Source organism: Urocitellus parryii, chromosome 13, assembly GCF_045843805.1.
Source record: "Urocitellus parryii isolate mUroPar1 chromosome 13, mUroPar1.hap1, whole genome shotgun sequence".
Classification (NCBI taxonomy): Eukaryota; Metazoa; Chordata; class Mammalia; order Rodentia; family Sciuridae; genus Urocitellus; species Urocitellus parryii.
In genome coordinates, this window is record NC_135543.1 from 23,861,335 (window position 1) to 23,887,774 (window position 26,440).

The 26,440-nt window shown below is 43.8% G+C and overlaps 1 protein-coding gene across 1 annotated transcript in view; it reads left to right on the forward strand.

The window, feature by feature from the left end:
- Positions 1-1,540: 1,540 nt before the first annotated feature.
- The window catches only part of Myo5b (myosin VB), a 194,518-nt gene continuing 169,618 nt past the window's right edge, over positions 1,541-26,440 (forward strand). The window contains exons 1-4 of the mRNA XM_077792393.1: positions 1,541-1,561; positions 3,315-3,425; positions 10,947-11,118; positions 13,065-13,209. Coding sequence (XP_077648519.1) covers positions 1,541-1,561; positions 3,315-3,425; positions 10,947-11,118; positions 13,065-13,209 — 449 coding nt within the window. The remainder of the gene's footprint in view (positions 1,562-3,314; positions 3,426-10,946; positions 11,119-13,064; positions 13,210-26,440) is intronic.

The window sequence follows — 26,440 nt, forward strand, 5'->3', positions numbered from 1 at the left end:
AAAAGTTAGAGGGCATGTGGGCATCCAACTTTAAGTTGGCATTACCTTGTTGCTTATGCTCTCTCTCCCTCCACTAAGTAGCCACTGCTCTTCTCCAGAATTGTTCATGACACCCTACTAGAGTATATTTTTATGTGAATTATTGACCCAAGTAGATGATACGTTCTGAAATTAGGGGATGCATTTCCATGTTTGTACTTTGATTACATGGTGCTTACCACAATGTATTTCTGTATAAACTAAGTGTCCCATAAGGGCACACATTCTGTTGATGTCCTGTGCTCAGTGAATGTGTAGTGAGCATCACCTCTATGCTAAGGAGGTGCTAGATCTCAAGGATGCAAAGATGGTCAATAGTATGCCTGAAATTTCACAGTAATTATGTGAGACTGATGTGAGGACAAATGATGGCAAAATCAGATACAGCTAATCGGAGAGGGCCATACTGTGTCAGCTCACTGGGGAGCTGGCTCTGGGGATGGTGCTGGTGCTGGACTCTCTGAACAGGGGAAGAAGGGATCCTGGCCCTAAACCAGCAAGAATAAGGATAGAAGTTGGCAACCTTTCTGTGAAGGGCCAGGTAATGAGTCTACTAGGCTTTGAGACATAGGAGTGTTTTGAACAGTATCATTAAAGTCTGAAAGTAGCCATGGATAATGCATAAATGGTTATAGACGTATTCCAGTTTTACTTTATAGATGACAAAACTTGACTTTACATATTTTTTTCCACATTATGTGAACATTGATCTCTTAATTTTTTTTCAACCATTTAAAAGTTCTAAAGTTTAATTCATGTACTATACAAAAGTAGACCCGGTGCCAGATTCGGCCTGCAGATAGTTTGCTGACCCTTTTACAAAGGGAAGTGAGCTGGTGCTGCAGGAGCAGACCTGAGTACAGGCATGTGAGTTCTGATGGAGGTCAGCACACCTTTCTGAGTGGCCGGGTGGTGGGTCTAGATGGAAGCCGAGGTCCTGCACTTCCAACATGCTCCCAGGTGGTAGTGATGCTGACTGAGGTCCTTGCATGGAGCAGAGAGCTAAATAAAGTAGCACTACAGTGTGGGAAATTCAGAAACTTTCCACCTACCCATGGCTTTTGGTCTACTGAAAGTCATTTTTATGTAAGTATAAAGATAATTGAACTCACCCAGGGTGAGAACTTAACAGAGGGAGTCAGGAGTGACTTATTCCCGTTCTGGCTATGACCACTTATGCAGTGAGAGTGTGGCACACAAGTTCCCAGCTGAGCTGAGCTGGGCTGAGCCTCCGGCCTCAGTACATCCATTTGCTTCCTGTTGGGATTGCTTTTATTCTTCTTAGTTGTTTCCCTGTCTTGAGCCATTGGGACACCATTTACACTGAGGCTATTTCAGGTAAAATTTCTTGGATGTGCTGACTGGAGGGGAAGTCCCAGGAGTATACCTCAGCATAGTGACTAGAGAACTGTACTGAGGCTGAGGAATAGGACCACTCATCTAAAGCTTAGGGATAGGATCTTGCAGGTCATAGCTGCTGGGTGGATGGTGGCCTCAGACAATGGAGAAGGGATGTTCACAGGTAAGGTTGGAAAATGCTCAAAGTTTACCCTGAAGATTCTTAATACTCAGAAGCTCTCGGGTACTATAACTATACAGATCTTTGTTTCAAAATGTTATCTTTCTATAAAGATAGAATAATATTGTCTTACAAGGCAGGCTCAGGAGGCAGGGCGGAAGTAAACATTCTGTGGATTTCTTTGTGGTAACAGAATGAATGATTTTGGCTCCCTACCTGAATTGCGATGTGAAGCATGAAAACTGGTGGATGTTTGCTTTCTCATGGATAAGTTTGATTCTATTACTGTAGGACTTTCCTGCTTAGTAATGAAATAGAAATTTAGTAGGGGTCAGGGTCTTATTCTTAAAAAGCCCAGTGACCACCTGGAGAAAAATAATCTTGCAGTGGTTGGGAGGAGGCGGGACCTAAGTAAAGCCAGCTGGCTGCTAATGTGCGGGCAGCTGCCTGGCCACAGGGCTTGGAGTTGTCACTCCACTAGTGAGGTGTGGACTGTGCTGACCCAAGCACACGTTCTGGCTGACCTGCTAGTTAAGAGCCACTTGTTTCTAGTTTTCTAAGAATATTCTGTGGCAAGAAAACTACGTCTCTATGGACACAGCTTCTGAAGCAAAGACACCCCATGGAAACTGCTTACCTGTGAGAAGAGAACTTGAATCAGTCTGGCAGCTGTGTGGAGGGTGGGGCTAGGGGTGACACCAGTAGATCAAGATGCTGCCATTTAGTGCTACATGGGGTGCTCTCGGGAGCTTTTGTCACTCCTGGTGATTGGCCGGACCAGGACTCATGTTCTTGAAGCCAGGTGATTTATTTATTTTAATTTGTTACATATGATGCAATTCAATTCATATTACGCTTACAGAGCACAATTCTTCACAGTTCTCTGGTTGTACCCAAAGTAGTCGCACCATACATGTCTTCATATCTGTACTTTGGAATCGGACATCATTACCCTCTGTCTTTGCTACCCCCTAACCCCCCACCCTTCTCCCTCCCCTTTGCTCTATCTAGAGTTCATCTATTCCTCCCATGCTCCCCTCCGCCCCCATCCCCATTATGAGTCAGTATCCTCATTGTCAGAAAACATTCAGCCTTCAGTTTGTTGGGATTGGCTTACTTCACTTAGCATTAGTCTCCAACTCCATCCATTTACCTGCAAATACCATGATTTTATTCTCATTGCTGAGTAATATTCCATTGTGTGTACCAGTTTCTCTATCCATTCACCTACTGAAGGGCATCTGGGTTGATTGCACCATTTACCTACTGTGAATTGTGCTTCTATAAACATTGATATGAAGCCGGGTGATTCTGTGAGCAGCCGGGGCTGAGAATGCCAAGTTGAGACTCACTGGGCAAGTTGGTGGAGTTTGCTCCAGGTGTCACCACTTGGCTGGAAGGGCCGTGCTGTCTCCTGCCAGGGGTTGGCCAGGTTAAACAAGGTTAGGATAGTGTCTGGGGTAGGTTGAATGAGGGTTTTGGGGCATGTTTGATTTTTGCATTGTATAAGCCACAAAGTGGCAACTTGGGATGCTGAAGCATGTTTTGGTTGACCTGTTGTTCGGGAAAGTGGCTTTATCCCTGAATGCAGAATATCGGCTAGGTTTCCCAAATGGGAATTTGTGGATTTCTTTGTAATATCAGAAATGAATGATAGATGGCTTTAGAAGTAGTGGCCCCTCCTAGGTAATGACACATGTTTAGGACCCTGCATACTTCACCTTGTATCTGAACTTTTTCCTCTCTCATCTTTCAGTACACAAGGGTCTGGATCCCTGACCCAGATGAAGTGTGGCGCTCAGCTGAATTAACCAAGGACTACAAAGAGGGTGAGAAGAGCCTCCAGCTCAAACTGGAAGATGAGACTGTAAGTGCTGGCGCTGGGTGTGGGAAGCCAAGGCCTGTGCTGATCAGGACTTGGTGGTACCTTGTGGGCTTGGCTTTCTCCTAGCCATTGGAACTTCTGAGTCCTTGGATTCTTCTCGTTGATGGCAATGCATCTCAAAGTCCTAACCCCAGGGCTGCCCTGGGCGTGTCACATAAGTGCCCATTGGGGTTAATAGCTATGAGCACTTGTGGCTGAGGCAAGCATCTTAAGTGGAGTGAGGGCAATGGAGGCCTCTCTGTGGGGAGGAGAGGGAAGAGGACGCTCACGAGGGCCCTTGCAAGTAAGGTGGCAGGAGTGTGGGTTGCAGTGCAGTCTGGGTGGATTCAGCCTCAGCCATCACTGGCTTTGTGATCCTGGACATGTTAGCAGTTCTGTGCCTATTGTTCTCCCTGGAGAACAGGATGATGGTTTGTCTAGAGCTAGTTCTGAGAATAACATGGGGTAAGATGTAACAGGTACACTTCAGGGTAGTGCCTGGCAGGAAGGGTCTCCATATGTGTTGGATGCATTGTTTTGATTAACTTTCAGGTTGTCGTCAAAAGGAGATGGAGGTATTAACTCTAAAACTCTCCTCCTGAAAGCTTCCATTCAGTCTCCTTTTCCAGGAGCCATTGGCTACCTCTGATTCGTGCATTCCACACATACTAGTGCTCAGAATGAGCACTGGGGCCAGGCAGGTGCATGGGGGGACAGTTGTGACCCCACATTTTGGGGATCGCAGTGCTGGAGGTGACAGTGAACAAGCAATAGAGGTGAGGCAGAAATGCAGTAGATCCGGGAGTGAGGTATGGGAGGGAGGCTTAGCCAGCTGGGGTGAAGGTGCTCGGAGGTCCAGCTTCTTGAGGACTGCAGAAGGAGCCACTGGAGAGTTGGGGTGTGCAGGCTCAGAGGAGAGTGTGCCACAGAGCAGTGGGGTCTGCCAAATTCCTAAGAACTAAGTTCATTTTGGATGTGTGCAAGGGAAGGAAAGGAAGTCAGTGCCTCTAGGACCCAGTGGGGAAAGGGGACAGGTAGCTTCAGACTGAGGATAGAGGCAGCAGTTCATGCAGCTTGTACAATGGCAGGGACCAGGAGAGAAACCGATTGTTAGCAAAGGTGCAGGGAGAGTCGAGATTGTTTTCTGGGGTGGATCCTTGGGCTGCAGGGTGGGCATTGCTTGTAGGCAAGGTTTGGATTGGTGTGATCAGTGCCTCTCTAAACTCCAACAGCATTAGAAAGTCTGAACCATGTCCTGAAGCCTGCATTATTTACTGTTGCTGTTTGTCACTCTTTCAAGCTCTTCGGTCTTGCCCACCTTTCTAGATGGTTGGTGATGAACCTGCCCATTGAACAGTGTCCCATCTTGAACATTCTCCTACTGCTGTTTTGTGTTAATATAATTGGGTGTGTGACTTAGTAAAACTAGGGCAGAACGGTGAGTTGGTTAGGAAGTATCAACACCAAGGTCCCCCACCCACACCTTGCTCTTGCTGACAGGCAGGCTTTGCTAGCCCCCTCCAAGGTTTTCAGGTGAGAATCAACTCCCAGCAGATGGAATCCTGTTTACCATTTGAAAAACTTCCCACCCTCTGCCTGAAACAAAATGAGTCCACCCACATGAATAGTGTCTTCTACTCCAACAGATTTCATTTCAGTTGATGTTTTCAAGTGGGTGGGTGTTTTTAAAAGTTGTACGGAGGTAGTGAGGAATGATCTGCTGTGTTGCTAAAACAGAGCAGATGCTTGCCCCTCTGCTACACTTGGATTTGGCCCTGCATGACTAATCTTGGCAGCTGTCTAGGGTCCATCTCTTCCCTCTCTGGCTTTGAGGCTGGTCAGTGTGGAATTGACAGGAAGCCTGGGGCTGAAAATAAGTAGTGCACCAGAAATAATGGGCTCTGAGTGTCTGAGTCTGTCCAGGTTACTCATGGGCTGCCCTAACTGGCTCTGGGTGTCATTGGGAGTGACCCAGGTGCTGTGTACCAGAAGGAGTCCAGAGTAGCATGACTGGGTGAGCATTTGAAGCACGCCCCCCGCCCCCCTCTGAAGCTGGAGCCATTCTCTAACACCAAGCTGGTGGAATAGCCACCTCAGTCTTTGCCCCTAACCCCCGAAGGCCAAAGTCTCTTTCATTGCTGAAGCGAAGAGTTAAAACTTTCTTGCAGAGAATCTGATTTTCCTAACTCTACCTTAGGGCAGGACCTTACTGCCAATCTGTCCCCTCTACTTTCAAGGTATCTGGGCTGCTCACTGTTCCAAGATGATTTCCCCCACTTCTGATCCTTCATGATTGCCATAATAAAAACATACTTAACATAAAACTTACCATGTTAACCATTAAGTGTATAGTTGAGGGACACGCACAATGTTGTGCAGCCATCCCACGATCCTTCTCCAGACCTCTTTTCATCTTGCAAAACACTGTCCTCATTCAATGCTAACTTTCCAATCTCCCTATTCTTGACTGCAGTCCCTGGAAGCCACCATTCTATTCCCGATGACTTTAACTACTCTGGGTGCTTTGTACATAGTGGACTCGAAACAGGCTTGTACCATCTTGCAAATAATACAGGATGTTTTGTGTTATAGCCAGTAAGATGGTAACCTATTGGGGATAAGGATGGGCCTCTACCTTTTCCTCCCTGAGCTATGATAGTGCGAGCTAGCCCTCTGCCTGGGATTCTGCTGCTAAAGTGGATCTGATATGTTGGCAGATGCTGACCTTGGAGACGTGTGGTGTCCTGACACCTGGCTGGTAGTAGAACCCTGTGCAGGTCAGCTCTCTCCTGGCCCCGCCTCCCTCACAAGTAGCTCCCTGCCCTCTAGTGGCTGGGAAAACTCTCCCCCCATCTCCATGATTTGCTTTTAAAATTGTTTTCACCTGACTTTTTTCCTTAAATCTTTAGGTATACATGACAGTGTATTTTGACATAGTATACATATATGGTATATAACATCCTAATTTCATTCTTAAAAATTCTTTTTAGAGGGGCTCGGGATATGGCTCAAGTGGTAGTGCACTCGCCTGGCATGTGTGAGGCACTAGGTTCAATCCTCAGCACCACATAAAAATTAAAAAAAAAAAAAAACAAACTAAAAAATATTTTAAAAATTCTTTTTAGATATACATGCAGTATATGTTGACATACTATTATACATACCTGGAGTATAACTTCCCATTCTTGGGGTTGTGCATGATTTGGAATTACACTGATCATGTATTCATATATGAACATAGGAAAGTCAAATCTAACTCATTTTACTGTCTTTCCTAATCCCATACCTCTCCTTTCATTCCCCTTTGTCTAATCCTGTGAACTTCTATTCTTCACTCCCTCTCCCTTATGAGTTAGTTCCACATCACAGAATATTTGGCCTTTGGTTTTTGGGGATTGTTATTTCAGTTAGCATGATAGTTTCTAGTTCCATCTGTTTATTGGCAAATGACAATTTCATCTTTAAAAAATATTTTTAATTGTAGAGGGCCACACAATACTTTGTTTATTAATTTGTTATATGGTGCTGAGAATCAAACCAGTGCCTCACACATGCTAGGCAAGCACGCTACCACTGAGCTATAGCCGCAGCCCCCCAAATTTCATTCTTACTGGTTGAGTTATTCCACTGGGTACAGATATCACATTTATCCATTAACCTACTGCAGGGCAACTAGGTTGGTTCCATAGCTTGGTTATTGTGAATTAAGCTGCTATAAATAAAGGTTGGTGAGGATATGGTGGGAGAGATACTCCTACATTGCTGATGGGACTGCACATGGTGCAACCACTGGAAAGCAGTATGGAAAAAACTTGGAACGGAAACCACCATTTGACCCAGTTATCCCATTCCTCGGTGTATACCCAAAGGACTTAAAATGGGCACACCACAGTGATGCAGTCACCTGAGTTTGTGACCTTGATGGTCCCTCTTAGTGCAAAACCCTGACTGCTCGTGAGTTCTGAGAGGAAGCAAGAAGCAGATGAGCTTTACAGAGAGGAATGTCCTCCACCTGTGCCTTGGTGTAGCCAAGCCTGCTTTGCTTGACATTTGTGGGATTGGACAGGAATGTAAGTCTTCATCTCTTTGATACGTACAGACATTTTGATTAAAAATAGTTTGAAAAATTAAAAACAGGTATTTGCAGCTGTACTGAGTCTCCACTCAGCTTCCAGTGCAAGGGCCAGCACCTCTGCTTCGGGCATGCTGCCCCTGTGCTTTTGTAGAACACAAGAGTGACAGGTCTCTGTGGTATTGCTCCTCTTCCAGGTTGCAGTGGTCAGATACTCGGCAAGCATCTCTGACGCCACAATGAGCAGTGAAGTGGCAGTGTTCGATTCAGATCCCTTCAACAGCAAAACACTTTGTTCTTAAGCCCCCCCCCCACTTCCCTCTGGACATACACCCAGAAATCTGTGGCTTGGAATGCTGAGCTGGCAGCTCCTCCCTCTTTTTTGCTGCTCTGGGCACTTTTGCTCCTGATCAATTCTACTGTAACCAATATCACTTGTGTATTTGTGAATGTGTTTGCCCCAAATTGCATACACTTTTGTATCTGCGTGCTTGCAGGGAGTCTTCGAGAGGGGAGTCATTCTGGGGAAGCTGCCATTCCTGCCTCAGGATGTAGAGATGTGGGCTGAGGTGTCCTTCAGACTCACAGTTCCACCTGCAGCTGTTGCTGCAGCTTGAGGCAGGGGTACAGAAAGGTGCAAAGCATCCCTCTGGATGTCTTTAGGATGGCTCAGGGAGGGTGGTCCAGCAGAGTCCCAATGATGCCACCGACCAAGCAGATGAAGAAAGTGACTAATGGTTGGGATCCTAAACGTTCCATAAAGGCCTGTGTGCTAAAGGCGTTGTCACCAGCCATGGTACTGTTGGGAGAAACACTGATGTAGGGGCCCTAGTGGGAGGAAGTTGGGTCTTCGTGGTGTGCCCTTGAACCAAGTCCTGGGAACTGGACGGCTCCTCTGATTTCTGGCTCTGAGGTGAGGAGCTTGCTCCACCAGGCTCTTCTGCCATGAAGTCCTACATTACCCTGAGTCCAAAAGCAATGGAGTCCAGCAGCTGTGGACTGAAACAGCCACAATAAGTCTTTGTTTCTCACAAGTTGACTATCTGAGGTATTTAATAACAGTAATGGAAGTCTCACTAGCACACCTACCAACCCCAGAATTTGTAATGAACTAAAAATCAACCTTCAAAGCTCCATTTTTCTCCCTCCCCACCTTCTGGAATTTTTTTCTGCATCTTCATGATAGTTTACTAGTTTACTGTATAGAGAAAGCTTAAATGGAATTTTCCACAGAAAAGGCCCTCAATTAACATTAAAGGAAAAGAATGAACAGGACACAGTAAAGAGAAGAAAACCAGATAATATTATGGGGATATTATTCCAGACAGACTGTTGTCTTTCATTTTATGAAAATGATTTATTTAACTTGGCATACCACTGTGGGTAACTAGCTGACCAACTGGGTCCGTCGCATTTCACCTTCGTTCTTTATAGCTCTACTATAAAGATCACTTATAAGATGAATTTGTTAGGGCAAGAGTCCGAGTACCTGCTGCCCTGCAGATAGGTGGGGCGAGTCTGTATCCACATGACATCTTCCTGTTGCCACACACATCCTGTGAGTGTCTCATTTTTAAGGATGATTATCTGGTCATAGTAATGCTGAATTATTTTATTTGCATCTCTTTGGTTACTGGCCACAGTGAGCAGCTTTTCATGTCATTTATTTTGTGATTTTGTTTTCTGTGCCCAACTTCCGTTAGTGCACTTGCATTTTAAAAAACTGGGTAATAGTATGAATTCTGTCGTGTTCATTCCCTTCTCCAGTTGGACTTTGCAGATGGTGTTTTATGATAAATTTTAAAGTCCTATGTTGTAGTTGAATTTATGAATATTTTCCTACATCTTTCTGGCTTTCGCATCATCCTTCCAAAGTCCTTCTTGCCAAAATCTAAATATTTGCTCATTTTTCTCGTTAGGCTTTAATTTGTTCCATTTTTATTTTGGTCTGAGCCAGAGTGGAACTTTTCCCTTAAATAAAGGGCTAGATAGTTTACCCCAGCACATTTACTCCTTTTACTCATTGATTTGCAATCTTAACATGTTCAGATTTTTCCATAAATAGCTTGCAGTTCCTTCTAGATTGGTCATTTCATTCATCTACTTATTTAGCACCTATCACCATAGGACTTTAATTGGTGACTTTATAATGTACCTTGAGTTGGTAGTATGAGGGCCTCTAAAAGTGGGCCGTAAGGAGTGCTGATATTTATATTCTCTTAAAATTGGCTATTATCCTAGCAAATTAAGTCTGTTCATAGAATTTATCTAAAACATTTATATAGAGTAGCGATTCTTAACAATAGTATCCATAGGCTATCTATATCAAAAGTACTGGGATGTTAAATTTTAGATCTCTGGGCCCTACTTGAACATTCACAAAATGTTGGGCTCAGGAAATTGTTTTCACGTGCTCCCCAGATGATTCTCAAGCACACCAAGAGACATCTAACACGTAAAATGTGAGCAGCAGCTAGGTCTTGATGTTTAAATGTTTAAAAATGGGACTACCATCTTTTAAAAATTACATCTACATATGTAAATACAGGATTATAATTTTTTTCTCAAACATTGAGCATGTATGTAGTTCCAATACTGCACCAAACAAGAATACAAGGCTAACTTGTTACACTTCAGATTTGACTTAAGATACATGATCCTGCTCCCTGGTTGCACATATATATCCCAAGTTGTTACTGTACTTCAGATCAGAGCAAAATGGTTGCCCTAGAGGTGCCCCAAGTTAGATTGTGGAGCAACCTATGTGCACATGGTGCAACTTGAGGCCCTTGACAGAGCTGCAAGATAATCCAAATACAAAGAGTATGGGTTGAGAGACAGTTAAGGGATGTCACAATAAATGTGACCAATCAAGGAAGGTCTTCTAGGTGGGGGAATGAGTGCCCTGTGACAACTAGAATTAAAGACACTGGGAGTGTTTGATTCTTTAAGATGCAATAGTATGCTCTTAAATCTGGTTAAACTTCCCAAATTTCTTGTGCCTAGTCTTCTGTGCTATAAACACAAGCTAAATGCTTCAAAATTCAAGGTATCCTGAAAGTAAATAATCATCAAATTTTCTACCAGGGCTGGTCTCTCATGGAATTACAGGTATTTTGTTCAGTTTTTCTTTTGTGTTCTTTTATTTATTTTTTTGTTGTATTGGTAATTGAAACCAGTAGTTAATGCATGCTAGGTCAGCACTGTACCACGGAGCCTTTTAAAAATATTTGAAATGGGGTCTCACTAAGTTGCCCAAGCTGACCTCAAACTTGAGATTCCCCCCTCAGCCTCCTGAGTAGCCGGGATTATAGGCACAGGACAAACTTACCTTTAAAATATTTATTACCTATGCTCCCCTGAAGAACAGTGATCCAAGTCAAGACAGGACTTGGAATACAGCTAAATGCTTTATAACTATCTTTCTGTGCCTACTGCTTGTGTTTCTTTAGATTCAGGAATATCCAGTTGACGCCCAGAACAACCAGCTACCCTTCTTACGGAATCCGGATATCTTGGTGGGAGAAAACGACCTCACTGCCCTCAGCTATCTCCATGAGCCTGCAGTTTTGCATAATCTGAAGGTCCGCTTCCTGGAGTCCAACCACATTTACACTTACTGTGGTAAGTGGGGCATCTATTGGCTGTGCATATTTGGGAGTGCCTACAATCATTAGATTTAACTATGCTTAAATGGTTAACAACCCTGATTTTTACATGCACCTTTCACCTTGGCCTTTGGAAAGGTTTGTAATTAATGCATGTGGCTAAATCTGGCTGCCCTAGCCTCTGTGGGATGACTGATGCTGGTCACAGCTCAACTAAAGAAATGACCTATAGCCTGCCGGATGGGTGGTTTGTTTTTTGGTCTCGGGGTCTGAATCCAAGGGTTGTAAACCCCTGAGCCACATCCCCATCCTTTTTATATTTTATTTAGAGACAGGGTCTTACTGAGTTGCTTAGGGCCTTGCTAAGTTGATGAGGCTGGCTTTGAACTCATGATCCTCCTACATCAGTCTCCTGAGTTCCTAGGATTACAGGCTTGGGCCACAGCATCCAGTGGGGTGGCCAGTTTAGAGGACGTAAGTCTGCTCTGGTGTGCTGGCTCGTGCACATTCCCTCGCCACCCAGCACACAGCTAGAGGTGTGTGCCTGACTTGTGCTTTCCAGTCAAAAGTTCTGCCTTTCTCACTTTGTCACTTGCCTGTGTATCAATTCGATGCTTGATGAATATTGAGCAAGCATCCATAACGGATGCATGAAAGAGTTCTGAAATAGTCATGTTTTTCTTGAAATTTCACCTTTTTCCTATATTTCAAATGTTTGTTTTTTCCCCCTTCTCCTTTGAATATTGGTAGATGATATGGCAAAAATAAGACCCTGTTAATTGAGAAGCAGATAACTTGAAGGTCAGGCTGGGGAGTGAGCCAGGGTGCCTCTGCGGGAGTCGTCCTGGTTGTGCAGGAAAGCCCTGGTCACGTTTGGGATCACAGTGATATATCAGCTGTCAGGGTTTTTTTTTTTTAATAATTTTGTTTAGCTATAGATACATAATATCTTTACATTTTTTTTAAATGTGGTACTGAGGATTGAACCCAGTGCCTCACTCATGCTAGGTGAGTGCTCTACCACTGAGCTATAACCCCAGCCCAGGGTCTTTTTACTTTCCTGTTCTACTTGGGTTTGGAAGTGGTGGGTCAGTGAGGTGGTCAGGGGAGCTATTCTGCCAGATTGTAGTGCTTGGGAGGTGTGGTTTCTCAAAAGCTCCTTCCTCCTGCCTGTTGGTGGGAGTTTGAAAGATGTGACCAATCATCAGAACTTTCAGTAAGCCCTCCCATAAGATGATTGAGGAAGCTCTTTTAGGAAACACGGCTCAGTGGCCATCTGCTTCCAGTTTAAGGACTCCATCCGAGTCTCCTGAGTGTCCACATTTATCCAAACATGCTTCGGCTCCTCCAGGTTCTGCTCTGTGTTAGGGGACTGATCGGAGTGTTCCCTATGTTAATCATGTTAACCTTTAGCACATCCCAGGTGAGTGCAGTCAGCATTCCCAATTCATAGTTGAAGCAACCCAGGCATTGAAAGGCTGAACAACTGCTCAGATCACACCGTAATTGATCCAGTAATAGACCTGAAGATATGTAAACATACTTCCTATCCATAAGTTGTTTGTATTTTAGTTAAGATAACCCATACACAAATGAGAAATCCATTCCTTGTTGGCTTTTAATTCTTGCATGGGGTTTTAAATCTAATACCTATTGGCAGATTTAAACATCTTCCATCTAATCCTGCAACCCTGCACATGTCTATCTTATGAACTCAGTTTGTGGAGCATTTGTTATCATGTGGGTATTGCCATACCCTAAGGCTGCAGGATAGCTGGACCCTCAGCCTATCTGCATTGTTTTCACCAGGGCCTGGCACAAAAGCACACAACTGTCTTAAGTGGAGTTGTTGACTGATGCTGTTGCGCCCTCATGCTTCAGGTTCCATGTCTGAACAGGTGCTTTAGTCTGATTCCCCGAGACAGCTGAGCTGCCAGACTCTGACCCCCTGTCTCTTTGCAGGCATTGTGCTTGTTGCCATCAACCCTTATGAACAGTTGCCAATCTACGGACAAGATGTCATCTACGCCTACAGTGGTCAGAACATGGGTGACATGGATCCCCACATCTTTGCAGTGGCAGAAGAAGCCTACAAGCAGATGGCCAGGTGAGGATAACTCGGCACAGACATTCTCCTTGGGAATCGGGACAGGAAGGGGAGTTACTGTTTCTTTACTGCTGAGGCTCACAGTGGAGTGGTGAGACTGGGATTGAAGAAACACCTTGGGAAAAGACTACATTCTGTTTCCTACTTCATTCTCTCACTTCATTATCTTACTCTTACGAACTGAGAGCAGAGGCTCCTTAGCTTACTTCTTTCTTTTGAGAAAGAGAATACAGTCCTTAAATTTCACCTTGACTTTCTGGTGCTCTTTCCTCCCCTGCTGTAGTGGAATTGTTCTCTGTGTGCTCATCGTCCAGCTTGCTCTACACCTTCTTACTGCAGGATCCTTTGTGAGGGAGGACGACTCCTTGACAACTTCTTGAGGGTGGAGTTAAAAATTTTAGTCTGCAGCCTGGAAAAAGAATTCTGATTGAAGCCCTTGAGTAGATTTCTCTGTTTCTCTAGCCATGAAAGATGGGTGCAGGTCTTTTTTTTTTTTTTTTTTTTTTTTTTTTAAAGAAAATGGGCTTCGTGATGGTCTCAAGTTGTTGTTGCATTATGTCAGGAAAGATCTATTTTTGGGGGGAAATTCATAACCCAGTTAATACTAAAATGTTGGATTCTTTCAGACAGTTCTTGCCACCTCTAGAGAGTGGTATGAACATTGCAAGGTCCACTAAAACAAAGTCCTTTGGCAGTTGGACCATTTATACTAACAAGGAGAATGAGTGATCTCTTTGTAGGGGGGATTCTGTTTAAGGTGGTGTGGTTTCATTATAATTTTTAGTCCAATAAAACTATGAAGGAAGACTTCTGTACACTACTGACCTACGATGTTTCATTCCAAGTAACTCAGATGAGCATATGAAAGGTCTGCTTCATTAAAGACACAGGAACTATATTCAAAATAAGCAATGACTTGAAGGAATGGAAAGTAGAATGACTTACAACTTATCTTCAAAAGTGCCACTAAGCTGATTGCAACCTTTGACCTTTCTAATGCCACATGCTGTATTAATCTGATATCAGGGCTTGACTAGGAATCTTAGTGGGGCCAGCTTGTTGATTTACACCTCCTGACAGTGTGGCCCCAGATCAGATCTTGTGGTGAGATCACTTAGTGTGTTATACAGTAGACGGCCCTGCTTGGGTGTCACTCTTGAAGATCATGTGCATGGCAAGTGGGGGATAGGGCTGGGGACTGGGCAGGCTTCTGTGTTGTGGGAGAATTACTTAAGCCAAGTCTCCATTTGCTTCATATGGAGATAATGCTTCATCTACTGTCAAGGGATGGGTTTTTTTTTTTTTTTATTGGTTCTAAATCAAAGTGGCTATGGCTTGGTTCTTAAGACTTCATGCTGTGCTTTAAGTTTGGATATAGCTCTCTCAACCTTGTTCATTCATGGATGCCATTGACACTGGGGGGGGGGGTGTTCAGCTCATTCTCTTCTCTTAGCCCATTATACTTACATGTGGCAGAAGTTGCTGCCCTTCATACAAGGGCTGCTGTAGCTTACAAGTCTTCTAGCCTCCAGCCTACCCATGTGCTGGGGTCCACTTGGCTCTGCCTGTGTTCCTCCCTCCCACGCATGAAGCTGGGCCTGTGGTTCTTATAAACTGGGATTATTTCACTTGTTGGAGGCCTTGTTCACACCCACTGAAGAGAAGGGGACATGGGGGAGTCGAGGGTGGTGGTGGTGATACTGTCTTGCCTCGGGTAATGAACTTGGTAAGTAAGGGGTTTGGATGGTAAAGCTGGACCAGGACTCCTTTAAGGTTTTAAGGCTTATACTCATTTTATTCTTGGGGTCTCAGTTTGTATCGAATAATCTTGAAGTTTTGGTGCAATATTTTCTCACGAATGTGTGTTAGAAATATAAGGTCCAGTGCTCGTGGCCACAGGATGAGAGCTGGTTTTGAGTTCTGTTACCAGCAGCTTGGGGTTTCTCATTGACCCAACAGATGGATTAGAAATCCCCCAAATATCATGTGAGCAGATGAGGGACACCTAATGGTCAGCTACAGGCAAGGTTTTCGCTGTGTTCCCGTCGTGGTCCTTCTCTCTGCAACACGAGAACGCACCCTTTCCACAGTGCTGGCCGACTGTACTGTGCTCTTCCTGACTCGTCAGAACTGTCAGAGTAACTGTAATGGTTCAGGTAGCCAAAGCCTAACACAGTGCTTTGGAGGAGCCTTCCTAAAATCTGGGTAAAGTAGAAGGTCTGGGAGGCTAAAGTTCTGAATGACAGTCTTGGGGGGACTTGCACTCCATGATTCTTTCTCTTGATTGATTAGGGACTGGATTTTTCATGATGTATCACACATGAATCCTTCAACTCTAGATACCTGGAAATGGGGGGACACTGTCAGAGTATGAGGGGTTTAATACAGACTTTTAACTCCTCCTCAGAGTTCTAGAAAAATGTAGCTAGTGCTGTTAGAAAGGAAGAGCAGAGACCAGCAAGAGAAGAGGATTGGTTCCCTGTCCCCATCATGCTCACCAAGTCTAGACTTGAGTAAATGCAGATTCACAGTAAAGAAAAAACTTACAATAGTACGAAACAACATATTTATGAATTTTATCCTCTGCACAGAACCTACAGTTCCTAGGGGAGGGGAATTGACCTCTACAGCTTCGCTTTGGACCTTGTATTCTTTCCTTCATTTTTACCTGCCTCAACTCCAGCCTCGCCCTCTATTAGTGAGATGGCAATAATTTATGAAGTATTACTTGGTAGACTCCATACTGGCCAGTAAGAAAGTAAGATCACCCTACTTCAAGCAGGAGCTCAATTGTTAGAGAAGATATAGGTAGGCCCAAAAGGCCTTACCTGTAGTAGGTATAAATAGAAATGGGTGCCATAGGATCATGTGAAATGATTTTGGAGATGGTGTTACAGATGGTCCAAGGAAACTGTAGGAGTTTAGGACCTAATGAATGGTAGATGCTTAGAATGAGAAGGAATCTAGGTAGTGGAATAGTGAGGCCATAACTGAGAAGTGGGTCATTAAAAGGCATGGTCAGAAAACTACAGTGAGATGCTGCTCCCCATCTTCTATACTCAGACACAAGAGTTGGTGAGGATGTGGAGAAATTGAGTCTTCATGTACTGCTAGTAGAAATGTGAATTGATTCAGTCACCTTGTAAGAGTCTGGGAGTATCTCTAAAGGATTTCAATAGTTCCCGGTGATTCTACCCAAAGAAATGGGAACAATACATTCTCGTCAAATTACAGATGTTCACATTACTACCTCAATGTCTGTCTCTGGATGAATGGAAAAACAAAATGGGGATTATTCACACAATGGTATGTTAACATTGTTGAAAACATGGTAAGTGAAATAAGCCAGATACAGAAGACCACTTATTGTATGACTTGGTTGACAGGAAATGTCAGGAATAGGCAAATCTTGGGGAGACAGTTACTAGTGTTCTCCTAGGACTCTAGGTTTTAGGGGAAATGGGTTGAGGGATGAGATGAAAGTGTGCTGAAAATGGTTGTGACACACAACTCTTTAAATGTATTAAAAATCAGAATGGCTCACTTTGAACAAATGTTGAATAACATCAATAAAGCTATCATAAACAGGTATGGTTGGGATGATCCCCAGGCAGGTTTAACCTATACAGTGGGTACATCTGTAGAGAGTTGTGGGCAAGGCTGAAGACAAGGTGAGGCCAGATTGTGGAGACTTTTGGTTCCTGGGGTGAACTTGGGGAATGAAATATATTTTATTTACAGCTACAAAGGTGGCCAGATGACTTTGGGAAACACTGGATTAATTAAGTGGCCCATCTTTCTTAAAGCAGAGCTTTACAGAGTTGGTTGACATGCATTCTGAGTCTAAGATGGGAACACATTACTCTGGGTTTGCAAATTGGGCACAAAGCTGTTTGCAAAGATTATCTCAAGGGGCTAATGTTCTGTGTAATACTGTTTGGGAAATTCTAGCTTAGAGCAATGGAGAAATAGAGTTGCTTGGATAGGGACATAATGATACAAGGGGTGTTCCAAGAATTTTTCTGATGGGTCCTATTTCATAATGCTTTCCTTTATTTCCAAGGATAAGAGTTCTGTCTCATGAGAAGCTTAGTTTGTTGTGAAACATAACTTGTCAAAGAACAACTTGTATGGAATGAGAAACAAAAAATTGAAAAATAGACTGTGGCACTACATTTGTTATATACACTTCACTCTAAGGAAGACAAAAGTAGCAGTTGGAACATTAATGTATCTAATTCTCACATTTGCCACATGAAACTGGTTACCTCATGATATTGATACTTGGACATTGAACAATTCTTGAAGATTATGAAGTTAGTGAATGTGTAGGGATGGAATCCAGATCCAATCTCTTTGCCCAAAGCCCTCTGAATTAGCCAGAAAGCCATGCTACTCTTCAGCTGTTCTTCAATTGTCTGTTCATTGGCCTGGACAGTTTTGTCAGATCAGTGATTCTTGTCCCCAGGACACCATTGAGGGCCATCGGTGGAACTTGTCCCTTCTAGTTCACCCATCTGATTCTGCATGGGGGTAGTTTTGGTACATTGACCAGCTTCACTGGTGGGAGTGGACCATCTTCTGGGCTTGACTGGTTCTGATATCCTTTTTTGAGCTGTTGGTGTTTTGTGTTGCTCTTCTGAACAAGAATGTTATGGGAACACTGCAGAGCAAATCTTTCTGCTCAGGTGGCCAAGGTAATTGAGCACCCACATTCCCCATCTGTCTGCTGTGTTGCCAAGGTGTGACTAATAATGAATGATGGGATTGCTGTTGCCTGGAATCTTGGGGGGTGGGAGTCTGAAGCTAGATACACCTGTGTCATGAGGCTGGAATGGTGACTGAAACAGGCTTGCCTGAGTGGGAGCCATTATACAGGTGGGGTTTTTGAAGCCCATGAGAGTGAAAGCCTGTGCCCAGTGGGAATAGCAGTTCCAGTTAGAAACCCTGATGGGGCTGTTGAGAGAATCTTCAGTTTAGGTTCCTACAAATGCAAAGAGTAGAGTATTTGAATGCTCTCCAGGGGAAAAGTGTAGAAATGAGCATCCATAGTGAACCATGTACCTGCTATTTGGTAAGCAGGCAGAAAAGGTTTTCAGGACGGTGGTATGAGTAGAAATGAGACTCTATTGTAGGCAGTGACAACTCAGAGTAACCACACTGGCTCCTCCTTGGGCAATGGAGAAATTCCTAATTATGGGTATGTGTTGCAGAAATAAGGTGGAGTGAGGAAGCTTTTTCTTTGAGATTCAAAAAAACAAAAGAACTTGCCCTTTATAGTCACTGAGGTTGAATGCTCTGGTGTAGTGTGAGAATAGGTTTGGGACTTTACAGTATCTTCCAGGCTGCAGATTCTGTGTGACGTATCTTTGGAGATGGGGTGGGGAATTATACATAGATGAGCGAGACCTACAGCTAGCTTTGTGACAGTGGTTTAAATAGAATATCAGCTTCTTTAATTTTGATGCAAGGTGACTTGTTCTGGGCTCTAAGCAGTTTATGGAAGTGAAGTACTTCCCCACGGAGCCTCAGGTTTTCGGTATGAGAACATCATCATGCTGATGAGAGCAGAGCCAAGTTTTGTCATCTCGTAAGTTTGCTGTGCCAAAGAATCCAGAGCTGTGTCCTGGTAATCTTGCCTCTCCTGACCTACTGTATGTTGGGCAAACCCCCTGACCTCTGTGGCTGACACTGTCCTCACTCTTTAATGAGAACATTGACCTTACCTTGGAGGGTTGAGATCCAGTGAGAAGTCACGAGGAACTTCTGAAAGTTGTTGGGTGCTGTCAGTCATTGGGGTGCAGATGGCATCACTGGCTGTTGGCTGCAGCCAATGAAGGAATCCCTGGGGGAGTCTAAGTAGGGAGCGATGACTAGCTGAATTTTTATAGTAATATCTGAAACCATGACTCAGCCAACTCTGGGTTTTGGCTGAAGTTTTGTTTCCCTTTCCATTCATTGTGGTTCCAAGTGAAGACTATTCTTAAGTTGCATCAGGACATGGGATAGAAAGTGCTCCAGATGTCTGAACCAGGAGCAGCTTTTACTCTTCTTTGGCATTCTTCTCTCTCTCATGCTCTGAGTGTTGGAGACTATGCAGACTCTCCCCAGGATTCTCTGTACTGTTGACCTGTACCTATTCTTCCACGTTCACCTGGGTCTTCTTGTTTGTGGCCTCCCGCCCAGCTATGCCAGTGCACACATTTCTCCTCTAGGGGTGCTATAAATTAAGGTCTATAGTATCATTGTGATCCTGTCTAATAATAGATGCTGCTGTTTGTGTCTACATATCAATGATGTGCAACTGGTGTCTTTTGGAAGACAGTGGGCTTATTGTATTTCTAAAGTTTGAGTGCACAAGGAAATTAGTTGTGAATGTGGCTAATATTGACATACCATTTTTTTAAGTGGTAAGTAGATATTGCCATCTCTTTAAAATTCTGCATTTAGAAAAGGACCGTGTAGTTTTCTTTGTGTAATTTCTGTGATCCTGCAGAAATCATGTTTCTAAGAATTATGTATTGGCAGGGTACCCAGCATACTTCAGAGTTAAATCCCAAATCAAAACTATGAAAATGTACTTAAGTTCCTTAAGGTTAACTCTTTATATTACGTGGGGAATCATAGCACATTAGAAAGGAGCCTGCAGTCTTCTGGTAGAAACTGGTTGCAAACATGTGAATGCCAGATACCATGTCACAACAAGTGGTATGTGAGTGCTGCCCAACCTTACTCGGTACAAGTGACTGTCTTGTGTTTTTAGTCACTTGAAGAAAAATTTCTTTTGTAGTTGGCAAAATATCATTTTTATTGGTGCTGAGGACTGAACACAGTGCCTCACACGTGCTAGGCTAGCGCTCTGCCCCACTGAGCTACAGCCCTAGCCCTTTAGTAGCTTTCTCAGAGATTTCTCCATTGCGTAGTGCTCTGGCCCATCTGTTTGCTCTCACCTGTGGGCCTGAGCTCAGTCCTGAGCAGTTGTCCAGGACAGTAGGCATTTTCTGAAACATGGCAGTCCCTGCTGTTGGCCTTCTCTATCTCCCACTCTCTGCCAAACATCCTGGCTATCACAGCCTGTCCTTAAAAGTATGGCTTTGCAGAGAGACACTCAAATTCTGTCACCAGTGGACACCATCTGGCATCAGTAATCACCGGAGGGCCATGCTAAATGAAGTGAAGAGTTAATCCTTACACGGGATTTCTGGGAGGGGGAACTTCAAATGCATTAACACAGGCATTTTATTTCCAGTATGTCTGCAAGCCTCTAAACTTCTACCCCTTCCACCCTCATACATGATTAAGAATGGCATTACAGCTTGGAGTTTGAATTTATTACCAATAAATTGCACACTTAAAGTACAGTTAAACATATTGTAGATATAATCTGACACATTGTGATTGTGATGTATGTATGCACCTGTGAAATATCACCACAATCGGGATAATGAACATTTTCTTCCAAAAGTTTCCTTTGCATTTCTTAGCCCACCCCACTATTCCAGCCACTACTCATCTGCTGTCACTGTAAATTGTAACTGCTTTAGAGACTTGTTACTTTTGTTTTGCACTTATGCAATTGATATTGTTAAATGTGCAGAGCCAGATTGTCACATTTTCCATTGTATAATCTACCTTCATACCTGTGGTCCATGATTTCATGTGTGTATGTTTCTGCATTCTGATCTTGTCATCTGATGGACTGGATGTCTTTAGCGTGACACATGTGCAAATTTAATTAAACTTTTCGGTGCCAAGTCTTACACTAAGAAGTGTTAATCTGAATGGATTCCTGTGATATGCAGAAGTTCCCCCACCCCAGGTAACACTCATTCACTGTGACAGAACAAATTACGTAGTCGGGAACTTAAATATTTTTAAAGTCGGATTAGAACCTGTGTGTGCGCCCTGGATTGGTCAGACCTGACTGGCTCTTGATTGTGTCTCAGGTGGCTTAGCACAACCCCACTTAGCCATTTCACCTGATCAAGCTCCTGCACTTAAGGTGTCCTGACTTCTGAATGCCGCGAGAGCATGCATGAGTGCCCTTCCTTCCCAGGTTCCTGTGAGGCATGAAAGAGCCCAGGTGTGTTCAGTGTTACTCAGTATGTGCTGGGCTGCACCCTCATGGATGTAGGCTCTTGTGGTGACTCCACACTGTTAAGGAGCCTTTTTCTGGTGTGAAAGTCAAACTTGTCATCCCATGAGGATTTTTTGGAAGCACTTAGTGGTGGGTGATATCTAAGATGTAGTTTTTCAAGGTATCTGAAATGATTCAGAGGGAAAAACGGGCAGTGAAACGTTAAGCCAGCAGGAGGGAACGACATTTCTACTTATATCCTAGTGAAGCCTCCATGCTGTGGTGCCCACTCTTTCCTATTTGAGTGCACATTCTCCTATTTGTATCCTAGAAGACAACAACTGCAGATTTGTGTGGCGTGCCTGAAGTCAGTAGCAAAGGAAGATACCATGACTCAGGGCAGCTAAGAGTTCAAGGTCCGAGGACAGGAATGGTGTCTGGGGTCCCAAAACATGGGAGCTGTGATCCTGAGCAAGCTCTACAGGTTCATCTCCATGCATAGGTGCCATGTCTGCCCCCATCAGAGGCGGGGGCTTTACATGTAATTATCGATCACACAACTGTAATGAACCGAGTTGATGAATGAAAGTGCTTCGTGTAACTTCTGGTTTAGACTAAATGGTCAGTGGATGTCAGATACGGCAATGATGATACTGATGATAGTAACGTTATGTCATGTCAGTGTCCAGAAGGACATGGTTGGAGAATTCAGAGTGGAGTGGGATTCCCTTTACAGGTCAGCATCACAACAGGCCACGTGAACCAGAGTAGTCTCAGGATGGCCAGTTTGATGTGCTCAGTGAGGTTCTTCCTCGTTTTCTTACGGGCTTATTTTGGCAATCACCTGTAACTTCTACAATTCCCATTTCAGCCTTTCTGGAGGAAAGAAGCATCAACTGCACTATGTTGAAACATACCTGTTCTGTACCTGAAAGAAGAGTTCTTTTAGTTCTGCCCTAAGAGTAAAATTTCACTGTTGATGGCTGGACAGCCCCAATAGTAGTGCTAAAAGGTGGACAGCATTTTCCTTGGATGACGTCATCTGTAAGCTTAAGCAAAGGGAAAATGGCACATTACATTGAAGGAACTAATTGATTATCCTGTTGCATCCCCAGTTGTGTGACACATACTGTCAAAGCACAGAAAGCTTTTCACGAGGGGTTGGAAGTGGTGGTCACTTCTGGTGCCTGTGGAAGCGAATCGGTTGAGAGCAGTAGTCTTCAGACTGCTGGGATATACTGGTTTGGGGAAGATGATTTAATTGGAGGGTGCAAAGAAAATATGGTAAAAATTTTTTCCCCCTACATACTTTTCAGAGTTAAAATGCTTGTGTGTTTTATAATGGGCATAAAATCAGTTGATTTATGGTTTCAGATGTTGCTATAAAAGTTCAGCCAGTCATTGCTCCCTACTTACTTACCTCCCCAGAAACTCCTTCATTGGATGTATCCAACAGCAGCCAGTGATACCATCTGTAACACGGAAAATGGCTTAAATTATGTTGGGGGAGGCATACTTACAGTTTTCATTGACAGAGGAGTGTGCTTAAAATAACAGATGGCTAGTTTAGTGACTAAAACCACACATGCAATAATCTTTGGACTAGTTCATGTTCCACATTTGAAAAATGGAGCCACCTGCTATAGTTCCTGTCAGTGTTCCCTTTACAAAGTGAAGGAGTTGAGAAAAAGTGGCTGTGTAACCTACAGCTATCAAACTGTAGGGTTATCATTAAGAGCATGTGGCCATGGTGTTCTTTCTTGGCAGCCTTAAAGAGCCCTGATCTTTTTAGCTCTACAATTAGGACTTAAAGACCTCTCTTTTTCATCGTGGGGGTGGTTGGCATCAAGTCTCAGTACATGACTGGGTCTGGCTTGCCCTTGGTAGAGTAAGAAGAGGCTCCCAGCTCCTCAAAGGAGCAGAGGATCACCGAGTCCTGTTCCTGAATCAGAATCTCCAGGGTAGAACCCAATCCTTTAATGCTTCACAGGTGATTAAGAAAGGAGCAAGTCTTTGGACACTTGGAGTAGATGAGTACCCGTGACTGGAGGGACTCTGAACTGGTGCTCATAAAAGAATCTTTGTCACAGGTTTTGCTTGTCTCTCCGATCTGTAAGCTGTGCTTGATCACTTTTGACAGCTAAGTGAATTAAGGATCTGAGAGAGGGTTTTGATCTAGGAAAGAAGTTGGAAAGAGTAGGAAAGCTTGGTAGGTGGAGGATGCTCCAGTTTTAGAAAATGCCTCACCTCTTCCACAGTCATTCTCAGCCCCACCTGCATCTGAGAATCATCTGGGAAGACTAAACTCTTCATACCCCAGCCTCTCCTCAAAGATTGTGACTCAGGTGTTTGTTAAAGGCTCCCAGGTGCTGTCTGGGAGGCAGCTTGAGAACTGTGCTGAAACTGCATAGCTCAGTGAAACGATCTGGGAAGTGAGAACTTCTGTGTGGCTGAGCAGTGGAGCAGAAAGGCCCGCAGGCAATGTGGTATGGCAGGAGAAAGCCCATGCTATGTCCTCTGGAACCTCAGTGGACAAGCTGAAAAGCAAATGCCTTTTATCCCTGCTTGGCTCCTGCCCCTTTTATAGATCAATGATGTTGGAAGCAAGAGGAGGGGTACCTACAGCCAAAAGATGACGGAAATTAATTTGGTCCTCTGTATTCCCAGAACTAGAGAATAAAATGTTTCATGATCGATGACTTGCTTTAAAAAAAAAAAAAAGTCTCTATGGTTAAAAAGGGAATTAACCCTCTTCAGAAGAGCATGTACCAAGAATACTTAGAATTACAGGATATCTCTTTAGAAAACACCTTGAACCTAGTAGCAGAAAGGGGGAGAGGGAAAATCTCAGGCACCCAGTGGCTTTTTGTGATGATTCACCCTTTCCAGCTGAGAATAGTTGCCCCCCAGCCTTGTGATCCTGAGACATTGTTGAGGAATGCTGATGTAGGTATGTGGACTCTTAGTTTAAATGTATGGTACAGATCTTCAGTTAGAATATTGGGGATCAATATGTGCTCACTGCTTTGTTCTGCTTCCCCACGGGCTCCTTGGGAATCCTAGAGTTTTCCTCCATTTGTCATTGCACATATCGATCCATCAGAATTACCTGACATGGGCAAACTCTAGCTCAGCAATTCAAAGCAGAGATTTTTCTTGCTATTTGTGTGAGGTTGTCATTTCTACAGTTTCATTCATCTTACTTGTATTTATAGATCCTCTTATATTTTATTTTGCAGAGTGTCTATTGATGTAATGGCATAGAACAAGATTGCTCTTCCTGGAACTTGAAGGTTTTTGAGGTTAAACCCTGTAGGACAGGAGTTCTGCTTTCAACATCTTCAGTATGGGGTATCTAATAGTCACAGAAACTTCTAGTTGACTCAAAGCAGCTATTCTGTGTGAAAGTTCTCAGACAGGTCTCTACCTCTCACCAGTCACATTCAAGGGTCTGTTCCCTGGAGCAGGCACTGAACAGACCGCTCTGGGAATGATCATTCAGTCTCGCCCAAGCTAAACTCTTCCTGGTCTTACTCGCATTTATCACATGACAGTAGACTATTCTGATAAATTTCATGGAAGTGTTTTCGTAACTTCAACTGGGATTCTAGCTCTGGTCTGCACAAAACAGAGGATCATGGCCCTCCCATTCTCCTGGGATCTAAATGATGGAGATGCATTCCTAGAGATGTACTGTTTCTTGCTATGATACTTAATAAGCTAACAGAAATATTCTAGTGCTCTGCTGTGAGCTGTGGTCACGTTGTCACATTGGTTTGTTAGGGTACCATTGTGAGGAGTGGCGTTGGCCCGCTGTAGTCTAGAACTTGTTGAGAACACCTAAGTGGCTGTGTTCATTGTAGAATCCAGGTTTTCCTGTTGTCTGCAGCTCTTCATTCTACAACTGAATTGGGCTTGATGTAGTGTTTTTAAAACTAATAGAACTTGTTTTGAGTGTCACCGTAATAACCGAAATGACTTTTTCAGTGGACCTCGTAGAGTTTAATTAGGAGATTCATAAGAACAGAACAGGTAGTTTACTTTTAAAACAAGAAACATAAGACTCTCTTTAGCTTTGTCATGGAAGCAGTTCAATCCACTACTTCCCTGCCCCATCCTCTGGGTCCATTACCTTCCTCCAGTGATCCTGATCTGTCGGTCACAAACCATAGGAGGCCAAAGCTTGAGCTTGGGCCTCCCCATTAAGGCATGGCTTCCTAGTCTGGAGCAGGGGTTTCCCCTAAGCCTGGTCTAAACCTAGGAAGCAGGGGGAAGGACAAATAGGGGAGTGATGACACTGTAGGCTTTCCCTAGTGCCTTTGTGGAACTGCCCCTGGGCTGTTCTCCTGGCTCCCTTGGCAGGTGGGACCTCCTGCATCATGCCATGTCCTGAATTCTCTGACCCTGCTGAACATGGAACCTGATGTCCACCCCCACCCCCAAATCTGGTTCATGGAGTCTGAATGGGCATAAATGACTTTCAGATGTCCCTTTCTTTACAGCAGCAGTCAGGATTTTAACATGATCATGCTATGAACCAAACATTTTGTTGTGGGACTGAGTTGAACTTTATGGTACTTTGCCTTTGCCTTCCTATTATAAGAACCCTCTTGAGACAGTTTAATGTCCTGAGTTGAAGGAGCATGCCACAAGAATATGGAAGAGAGAAGCATACTAACACATCTCAAGTATTTTTCTGCTTCATTGATAAGCTCTTTATTCTTGATTTTTAAAAAAATTTTATAGGATACCAGGAAATATTCCCTCTTAACACAAGAGCATCATTTGCCATTGGAATCCTATCAGTTTTGTAGTTTTGGCAATGAAACCACAGGGAGGTAGGGCATCTTGTGTAGAGCGTGTGGCTGGCAGTTGAGAGAGAATGTGAAACCCGGGCACCCAAACTCCAAACTCTGTGCTGGTAATCTCTTGGTATGCTCCTGGGTTTCTGGCTTGGGAAACTGGGTGAATAGAGGTTCTATTTGCTGAGACAGGGAAGATTGGAAGGAAAGAGATACTCTTTGAGTTGGGAAATAGTTTATTTGGGACATCTTCAATCTGAGATGAACTATCCTAACCCTGCCATCCAAGCAGAGTTGTCTAGTAGTAGAACGTATGATGAAGTTCAGAAAGTTCTTGATCTTTGGATAGTAC